Source organism: Balaenoptera physalus, assembly GCF_965194825.1.
Source record: "Balaenoptera physalus genome assembly, chromosome: 20".
NCBI lineage: Eukaryota > Metazoa > Chordata > Mammalia > Artiodactyla > Balaenopteridae > Balaenoptera > Balaenoptera physalus.
The window spans coordinates 50,246,067-50,256,841 of record NC_138901.1 but is presented as its reverse complement, the minus strand read 5'-3'; the positions used below and the strand labels follow the sequence as shown (position 1 = coordinate 50,256,841).

The 10,775-nt window shown below is 36.3% G+C and overlaps 1 protein-coding gene across 2 annotated transcripts in view; it reads right to left on the bottom strand.

The window, feature by feature from the left end:
• CPD (carboxypeptidase D) overlaps positions 1-10,775 on the bottom strand; it is a 71,742-nt gene that overhangs the window by 5,659 nt on the left and 55,308 nt on the right. Inside the window, exons 13-20 of one of the 2 annotated variants that reach the window (XM_082443396.1) lie at positions 10,298-10,493; positions 7,892-8,027; positions 6,848-6,979; positions 5,937-6,032; positions 5,768-5,832; positions 1,977-2,108; positions 1,249-1,434; positions 848-947 (exon numbers count right to left, since the gene is read on the bottom strand). In XM_082443396.1, the coding sequence (XP_082299522.1) occupies positions 848-947; positions 1,249-1,434; positions 1,977-2,108; positions 5,768-5,832; positions 5,937-6,032; positions 6,848-6,979; positions 7,892-8,027; positions 10,298-10,493 (1,043 nt within the window). The remainder of the gene's footprint in view (positions 1-847; positions 948-1,248; positions 1,435-1,976; positions 2,109-5,767; positions 5,833-5,936; positions 6,033-6,847; positions 6,980-7,891; positions 8,028-10,297; positions 10,494-10,775) is intronic. The other variant, XM_082443397.1, reaches the window with a different exon arrangement.

Genomic DNA, 10,775 nt, shown 5'->3' with positions numbered 1-10,775 from the left:
ATTTTCATGTCGCTAAAAAAAAAAAAAAAAAGAACTCTACCGTAAACACCCCACAACAGGCTCTATGATTTGACCATGTTTCCAATATACCACTCTCTCTCAACTAAGGATCTCTCCCCAACACACCCTGTAATAAAACTTGGTTATTTTGCATCAGGTCCAAGTTGTACTTAGAAATGAACCAAGGTTCTCTGTGTCAAAAGATACAGTACAGCAGAGTATTTATTATTTTACGACATTTTTTCTTTCTAAACTTTCAGTGATTCAAGTAATGGCACACATTAAGCCTGGAGAAAACAAATATTCCCTCCTTCCAGGATCATGGAAAAAATAGAACTAATATAAGTCAAAGTCCAAGGGACTTATGATCTTAGTATAAAGCAAATCATTCATTCAATCAACAACTCTTCATTAAGACCCACTATATGCCAACCCATGGTTCTAGGCACTGGGGGGCAGATGAAATCCCTGCCCTCTCAGAGTTTATGTTTTAGTGGGAGAGATCGAATACAGACCAATAGATGACTAATACAAAATGTAACGGCAGGGAGTGATAAGTGCTTTAACGGAAACAAGTGGCAGTGAGATAGTGACAGGGGTACTATTTTAGCTAGGGTGATCAGGGAAGGCCTCTCTGTGGAGGTGACATTTGAGTACAGACCTGAAAATGTGATGGGGCAATCCATGAGAACATATGAGAAAATAGTGTTCCAGGAAAATCATGTTTAGATAGGAGACGTTAGAAGAAAAGTGATTAGTTTCAGATGATTATGGAGGTGATCCACTCTCAAATTGAAATGTCAGGATTGGTTTTAACTTCAACTACTGAAAATTTAAATTTTTTTACCTGATACAGTTACCACAAGCTCCCTTGGCAAACCAAATATCCGGTTATCTGTGTCAAAGACTATTACCACAGAACTGGCTGCATCATGATGCACAAAGACCTAGGAAGATAAAGTGCCAGAATTAGGAAAAAGTTTACCTAAGGGATATTGTATCCCCGCTATATTCCTAGGGCCTTTATAGCAAACCAAGGAGACGGTTCGTTGTCATCTAAAGTACACAAAATGCTATAAAAATTTCCCTTTTGTTGCTAAAGGATAGAAAGATAACAAGATATCATAATCAAGAGGTGGTCACATTTTTCTTTATTCCCCATAAGCTTTCTAACAAGAGTTTCAAATTAAATATAAGTATTATTAATAATAAAAATTTACATGAGACCACTCAAGTTGAGTTTCTTACCTGGGAATGTTGTTGCTGATACCCATCGGCAATGGCATTGATGTTATGGACACCTGGGGCTAACAGTACATGGAAATAACCTCCCTCTTTTGTGTGTACCTTTATTCCTTCATTGAGCACAATGACTGCTTTAGAGATTGGTTTTCCAGTCTTATCTTTAACAAATCCATGAACTCCCTTGTGAACCTTAAAAAAATAAATGTTTAAGATATAAATTTATGTTTTCATAATGCCAGATATTCTAGAGGCCATAACTTGAGGCCTGACAAAAACAAACAAAACAACAAAACCCTCCATAAGTCTAGCTTATTCGTCCCTCCCCACTGACTCTGACCTTGTTTGCTACTCATTCACTGCTTCAGAGGCACAGAGATGGAAATAAGGGGAGAGAGGCCTCTGATAGAGTCAAAGCCTAAAATGTTCGAACCCAAATCTTCCGACGTCTCGAATGCTTTACTTCCCACCACAGGACACTGTATCGAGTAACTCCGTGTGATATTCAAATGGAAGAGCCTGCAGCATCTCACAGGGTTAAATTACCTCAATATACATCAGATAGGTGAACTCATGGCACCTATTTAGGCAATAAAAAATGAACAAAACTCTCCTTTCTACATACATTTAAAATAATACAAAATTTTGGTAAAAGATTAAGAAAATATTTTGATAAAGGTTTTCATTGACCATATTCCTGGGAGTTTGCTTCTAGTTAAAAGGGAAAGACTCACCTCCACCAACATGCTAAGAAGAGATTTTTTATTTTCTGCCCACAACGAAGGGAGTTGTGCTGCACTAGGAAAGTAGCAGCAGCTTGTGTATACTGTGATTTCCGGACAGTGGCCATAGGTAACACTATAATCCTGGAATATAAGATTCAAAAACAAATGTAGGAAAATTAATAAGTAAAAGTAAGAATGAGGCTGTGTAACATGACAAATGGAATGAATGGAATAAAAAGAAAAGCTGGGTGATGTAAACAAAGAATCTGTAAAGCATTTTACAGCAAATATAAATAAACCACTTGGTATTATAGCCAGTCACAAACATGGCCACTCCTAAGAGAGTTCTTAAGACCAGGGACTATGTCTAATTCATTTTTATATCTCCAGTGCTTCCTACAGTGACTGGCAGTAGAGGGGTTCTTATTAGGGTTTGTTGAATAAATGAATAAGTACATGCAGAGGGCCAGCTTCCCTCTAACCCTGGAACTTCACAGCTGTTACTGCTGTTTTGGAGTTCTTAGAGGTAAAAGCACAAGTATTTGCTCTCTGATACCCTCAACCTGCAGGCTCGAGCCTACCATACAGCAATATAGCAATTATTTAGGTAGGAACTACTTGCGTGGACAGGTTCCAAAATCTAACTTACTACTTTTTCCCCCCAAACCCGTTCTTCCTAATTCAGTTAATGACAGTAACTCATTTTCTCACACAGGTATGAAATATTTTGTCTTTGACTTCAATTTCTTGCCATCATCCAGAATTTGGCAAATCCTGTGAATTCCACTTCTACAATATCTCTGGAACTTCATCCCTTGATTCCATCCCCATTGCCGCTACTCTAATCTAGGCTCTCAGTAGTTCTCGTCTAGGCTATTCTAAACACAGTCTCTCCTTCCTCCAAACCATCTTAACCCAATGTTAAAAGATTTCCATAGAATAGCTCAGATCATGTCACCATATCCCTGCTCAAAACCTTTCATGGCTTCCCATTCCTTACTAAAACAAAGCATTCAAAGCCTCAAACTCTCTTTCCATTCTTGTCTTCTGCTGCTCTCCATTACACCCCATATTCTAACTAATGTAGACTGATTCTTTAAAAAAAAAATTTTTATTTTATATTGGAGTATAGCCAATTAACAACATTGTGTTAGTTTCAGGTGTACAGCAGAGTGATTCAGTTATATGTAGACACGTATCTATTCTTTTTCAAATTCTTTTCCCATTTAGGTTATTACAGAGTATTGAGCAGAGTTCCCTATGCTATACAGTAGGTCCTTGTTGGTATAGCAGTGTGTACATATTAGACTGCTTCTTGACCTCTGCCCATACTGCTTCCTCTTTACGGATGTCTTGGTTCACCATCTCTGCATCCCTAATGCCATCTCATCTATGAAAAGAAGGCTACATCACTAACTAGGTGTAACCTTTTCTGTCTTTAATTTCTCATGGCACATTGAGATCTCTTCTAGATCAAAGTGATTAATTCTGTAACATAGTTATTTGTATAATGGGCCACAGAATATTCTCTATCTTTCATATAGAAAAGCGCCTCACGCATAGCAGTTCTTAATAAATAAAGGAGGGAAGGCAGGCAGAGAAGGGAATGAAGTCAGTTTTCTGGTTGCACGTGTGAACGGAATGATGAGCTAACCACCCACCTGCTCACAACTCCTGACTAATTTGAAATGGATGGACAACAAATGAAAATGCTCTCAGAAAGAAATTAAAGAAGACATTAAATGGAAAGACGTGTTGTATTCTTGGATAGCAAAACAATACTGTTGAGATGTCAAAACAACCCAAAGTGATTTATAGATTCAACACAACCCCTAACAAAATTCCAACAGCCTTTTTGCAGAAAAAGAGAGGCCAATCCCAAAATTCAAGTGAGACTGGAAGGACCCTTGAATAGCCAAAACAATCTTGGAAAATAACAAAGTTGAAGAACTCACAGTTCCCAATTCAAAACTTAGTACAAAGCTACAGTGTTCAAAACAGTGGTCCTAGAATAAGAATAGACATATAGGGGTTTCCCTGGTGGCACAGTGGTTGAGCATCCGCCTGCCAACGCAGGGGACACGGGTTCAAGCCCTGGTCCAGGAGGATCCCACGTGCCGCAGAGCAACTAAGCCCGTGCGCCACAACTACTGAAGCCCGCGTGCCCAGAGCCCCTGCTCTGCAACAAGAGAAGCCACCGCAGTGAGAAGCCTACCCGCTTATGAGAAAGCCCGCGGGCAGCAAGGAAGACCCAACGCAGCCAAAAAGAAAAAAAAGAAAAAAAAAAAAAGAATAGACATATAGACCAATAGTATAGAATTGAGAATCCAGAAATAAACCCATACATCTATGGTCAATTGACTTTTGACAAGGATGGCAAGACTATTCAATGGAGGAAAGAATAGTCTTTTCAACAAATGGTGCTGGGACAACTGGACTTCCATATGCAAAGAGATGAAGTTGAACTCCTACTTCATATCATATACAAAAATCAACTCTGAATATATCAATGACCTAAATATGAGAGCTAAGTCCATAAAATTCTTAGAAGAAAACATAGGGGTAAATCTTTATGACCTAGCATTTGGCAATGAATTCTTAGATATGACAATAAAGCATGAGCAACAAAAGAAAAAAACAAATTTGGCTTCATCTAAATTAAAACTTTTGTGCATCAGAAGTTTTCTTGACATTATCAAGAAAGTAAAAAGACAACTTACAGAAGAGGAGAAACTATTGGCAAATCAAATATCTGGTAAGGGTTTAGTATCCAAAATATATAAAGAATTCTTATAACTCAACAACAAAAAGACAAAAACCCCAACTTTAAAATGGGCAATGGATTTGAATAGACATTTTTCCAAAGAAAACATACAAATGGCCAATGGGCAAATGAAAAGATGCTCAACATCATTAGTCATCAGGGAAATGCAAATCAAAACTAAAGTGAGATACCACTTCACACCTACTATGATGGCTATAATTTAAAAAATGGAAAATAAATGTTGGTGAGGATGTGGAGAAACTGGAACCTTTATACATTGCTGATAAGAATGTAAAATGGTTCAGCTGCTGTGGAAGTTTGGTGGTTCCTCAAAAGTTAAACAGAGAATTACAATATGACAAGCAAATCCACTTCTAGGTATATACTCAAAAGAATTGAAAACAGCGGCTTAAACAGATACTTGTACACAAATGTTCACTGCAGCATTATTTTCAAGAGCCAAAAGGTGGAAACATCTGTCCATCAAAAGATGAACTGATAAACAAAATGTGATCTACACATACAATAGAATATTATTTAGCCATAAAAAGGAATGGAGTAGGTGATGTATGCTTCAGAATGGATGAACCCAGAAGGCATTATGCTAAGTGAAAAAAGCTGGACACAAAAAAAATATTGTACAATTCCACTTATATGAAATATCCAGAATAGGCAAATACATAGAGACAGAGAGTAGATTAGAAGTTACCAGGGGCTGGGAGAAGAGGAGAATGGGGAGTTACTGCTTTGGGGCACAGAGTTTCTGTTTGGGGTAATGAAAGTTTTGAAAATAGATATGGTGATAGCTGCACGACATGGTTAATGTAATTGAAATATCACTGAAATTATAATTAAAAATGGTTAAAATGGCAAAAAAAACTGCTGTCAGAGGTTAGTTAATTTAAGGGCTATCATGTCAAGGAAGCCACAAAGCAGATGCCATTCACTTTACTATATCAGAAAAGTCACCTATTCTTTCACTCAATGTCCAATACGTATTTATAATTCCATTCTCACCGTATTCTATAAAGCATACCTTCATGCTGCCCAGGTGACTGTGCCATTCTGCTCCACGCATTACTCCTCCTGGAATATTCTCATCTATAAAAGCATTGAGAGATGTAGGATCAGCAAGATCATAAGGCAAGTCCTCATCCTCTCCCAAAACAGCAACAACAATAACAAAGGGTAGGGAAAATACCTACCTGATTTATTTGGGCAACTGGGCTGACCCATATGCATCGATGGATGATTATTTGCATAAAGAGATGCCAAATGCTTTAGAGTCTCTTTGTTTTCCACTACAAAAAGAAAAATACAGAAGTTAGCGGAGAAATTGAAAAGATTTTTCTCCAAGTTCAACTTCATGGACACAAAAGTCATATTCCTTTCCTTCTAGTAAATCTTGTACCTCACTGAAGTTTATTGAGGAGTTATTATAATTAAGCACACAGTTCTGTTCATCCCAAGATAATCTGACCAAGAAGATAAGCATCTTCCTTATATTAAAAGGCACTAACGGCGAGTTTAACAAGTTATCACACTAAAATACAAACCTATTTTGGTATGTTTTACTACATTTGGGGGCGACTGTGGCCTAATTACAATATTCCTTGTAAGCTGCATTGAAAGCAACACAAATTATCTCCATATACAATGGCCTCAGAGAGATTCAACAGGCAACTGTTTAACTCACCACAAGGTGCAACCAGTCAGTCAAGGTTTAAAGCAGGAGAGGGCAATTCTGTATTGTTAATGTTTGGTTACATCATATGGATTTCTTGGGGTGGGCACTGTGCCTTATTCACTTTTGTATTTCCAATGTCTAGAGACATAATAATTGTTCCATAAATGTTTACGGAGTAAAGATTGAGCAGATGTGACAAGATGGCTACACTGAATAAAGCTAGGCCATCATGGCTACACTGAATAAAGCTAGGCTCCCTCCTCCTCCAAGTAACTGAACTGTTGATGTATGTACAGTCTTCTTAGGTTGTTTATTCATGCAGTGTGCTCAAATGCTCACCATTTAAAAAATTTTTAGAAGGGATATTACCTAATTGAAATTTCCTATTTAAGCTTAAATAGTATATATGTAAAGTGACATTCTACATACCTGTTTGTACTGGCTTGTCATATGGGTATGTGACCAGCACTGAACCACCATCTAAAGCAACAGAAAGACTGAAGTCCTGTTTCTGAATCAAATTTTCAATGATGGCTTTAGTTTCAGGTTGGGAGGCATTATCTAAAAAATAGAAATGTCAAACATAAAATATCAAGTTTTAAAATTTTAGTATGAGCAGCTAAGAAAATATTCCCTACCTGAGCACAGTCAAAAGGCTAACTTACAAAATCTGTAGATAAATACTTTATTACTCCATAAGCCACTCCCTCAAGCAAGAAAGATACATCCTAGGAGGTAGGTTATTTTGAGTTTTACACACTTTAGGATAACGTTGAAAGGTTAATGACTCTAACCAAGTTTAAGAAAATTCTTACTGGAAACAAAAAGGGATGGACATATCCTCTTTTAAAAAATAATAACCCGTCCTTGAAAGAAAATAAGATTTTCAGAAATCAGGGTATTTTCTGAAGCATTGTTTGCAAGAGCAAAAAATTAAAAAGAAACTAAATGTCCATCAGAAGGGAAACTGTTGAATAAACTAGAGTACTACCATATATTCACAGCATAAGATGCCATTAATAAGAATGTTAGAGATCTATGAGTATTGAAATAGATGTCAATGATATATCCAATAAAAAAGTTGCAGAACAATATGTATAGCTGATGATCCTATTTAAGTAAATAAGAAACAGGCCCCTTCAAATCAATACACACATACATCGTGTGTGTGTGTACGCGTGTGTACACTCATATATAAGAGAGTAGAGAGAAAGAATATACATCTCTGTATGACTATGATGAAAACCTCCCCCCCAATATTATTGATTGAATTTCTAAGAAAAAACTTGAATTACTTTTGCAAATGAAAAACAAGAAAAATTTGAAAAGTTTTCTAGATGTCTCCATTTATATTGTACATCCTAGACAAGAAAGCACCCCTTACTCATCTATAAAATAGGATCAACCAATCTCCTAGCAAAGAGAAATAAATTTATCTACAAAGTACTTTAATGACCTAAATATTGGTCTTACTTGTGAAGTCTGTATCCAGGTCTTTGCCACGAGCATTTGTCTGTCCTATCTTTGAAGTACAGTCTTTCTCTTGTGCTCTCTCTCGCCCATCTGGATTTAGAGAAGGTACAATCACAATTCTAGTCCTGTCGACCAACTAAAACAGAAACAGAAATCAATGAGTTTATTAGCTCTATGTGGAATCAAAAGGTACCCTCCCATGCTTCAAACAGAAAGTCTTTATTGCTTGTTTTAAACACAGATTTAAAAGGCAGAACTGAAAAATAAATAAAATTCTCTCTTGCTCCAAAAAAATTAAAAAAGAAACAAAAAACTGCACAACTACTGTTCCCAGAGACCTCCCAATAACTTACAACAGGGTCAGAAACCACTGTCTGTAGGCTAAACCCAGCCTGCTGCTTGCTATTGTAAATAAAGTTTTATTGACACACAGCCTTGCCCATTCACATGACTGTTTTTGTTCTGCAGTGGCAGAGTTGAGTAGCTGCAACACACAACATCTGACCCACAAAGTCCAAAATATATACTATATGGCCCTTTATAGAAAAAGTTTGCTGACCACTGGCTTAGGTCAATAATAACTGACCAATAAATAAAAATAATACAAATACAATAAACACAATAATATTGTATTCATAATATTGTACTTCCAGATTAAAAACTGGAACATATAATGTGACAAATATCAATGTATGTCTGGAAACATTGAGACAGAAGAGTTGAAATCAGCATATCAAAAAAAAAAATGAGGTAGGATATTTGTCTTACCCATAATTTCTCCCTCAGTTGAGCCATATCCAGAGGTGTTAATACCTACATTTATGGCATGAATTTCTGATATAATTCATCCTACATATTTCTAATAGTAAATCAGAATAAGTGATCCCTGGTTTATTTATTCTAGTAAAATTGTCAATAGCTTGAAAATATATTTGCAATCCTTTAATTCATTTATTCTGGAATCTCTGAGGGAGATTTTTTTCCTATATGCTTGGGCTTAACCGTATGTCTCTGGGTATATGTATATTTTCTTGAACTCTCCAGACAATTCTGGCACTTAGCTCAAAACAAATGGCAATCTAAAGTGATCTAAGCCTAATTAGACCAGTGAGGCAAATTCTCATAAACTAGGAGTTCAGAAATTCCTGGCAGATATTTTACCCGGGGTATATAGTCTCTTATAACCTTAAGATCAGTAGGTAGTAACTCTGGCCAAATGTAAGAATAACCTAAGGAGCTTTTAAAGAAATATTGATGCTTCTGGGGATGGAGCCCAGGCATTGGTGTTTGTAAAAGCTTCCCAGATGTTTTCAATGTATAGCCAGGGTAGAGAACCACTGTCCTAGGTAATCTCCCTTTTAAAAAAGAACAACAACAAAAATCTTTGAAATGCTCCTGCAACTCACATGAAGAAGTCAATGGGATCTGCTCTGCTGAAAATGGTAAAATAATTTTTGATCAAGTCTGATTTAAGTTCATCTCACCTAATCCCACATCATGGGATCCTAATCATGACATCAATTCTTTCCAAATTTCTTTCAGGGGAGGCAATAGGGTAAAACAGAACAGCACAGGCTTTAGAGTGAGACATGCTTGGGTTTAAATCCCTGCTTTACCACTTAGTAGCTGTGTGACCACCTGTAAGTTACCAAATATCTCTGCCTCAGTTTTCACATCTATAAAATGAAGCTAACATAATTGCAGGGTTGAGGATTAAATTATGATGTATGTAAAGTACCTAGCACATAGTAGGTATTAAACAAATACTAGTTCGTTTCCCCTTTCCTAAGTTCTATATAGACAGTGCCAATTAGTGAGTGTTGTAGACAGATGCGCACTCTTTCCTTCCTTTCCCTAAGACAACACAGAAACTAGGTTGCTTAATCATACATAACCAGCTTCTGGATCAACATTCTATTCTATAGTCATGGGCGACTAAAGTAGGCACTGCCATATCACTTTTTCTAAAATCTCTTAGCATCCAAGGTGTCCAATAATTTCATCTTTATTACATGAAAAAATACCCGATTTCTCTTCTACCTCATTTTTCAATATAGTATCCTAGTTATAAATAACTGGCAATGGAAGTCCCTCTAATTAGAATATACATCACTTTGAGTAAAGATTGGAAGGGTAACATAAAGGAATAGAGGACTGAATGCAAATCTTTATTATTTTTTTCCTCTATGGCTCTTAATATATACAAAGAAATATAATAGAAAGACACTATTAACAATGACTATATACCAAGGTCCATTTTTAAAGAGTAAAGTTTATAATGACCTTAAAAGTACCTTTGTATAAAATCTAACAGGAAATTAAATTTAAAAAAAAAAGGTGCCTTGATATCAGTGTATCACTGAGCTTTTTCCTTTTAAAGCATGTCAAAACAGGCTATTTTCTTACTTGGGTAACAGCTGGGTTCTTTTTGTAGTTTAGGCAGAGAAATTCTGCCAGAGCCAAAAGAAGTTCAGTTCCAACTGGAGCATTTCCATGGATACCAGCAACAAAACGAATCTTTGGTTCTTCAGGCTCAGATACATTGGGCTTATTGGAGATTTCAAGGGACCAAATGTGACGATATTCAGCACTCTGTCCCAAACTTTCAAAAACCAGAAACAAAAAGTCAGCAAGTAATCAAGTATTATGTTAATGCTGCCTTACAGATTTTAAAAAAACAAATGAGAACAAAATTTGAAAAGTCTTAAAAAGTCTTTAAAGAGTAAATCTTTATGTCAGAATACTTTAAGAAAATTAGGTTCCCTTAATCAAAGAAAGTCAAATAGATGGGAGATACTATCAGATTTAGGAAAGATTATGATTTAGTTCAACATTCCTCCAAATTGTCATTCTCCTATCATCTTCATAATATTTACCCAATCTT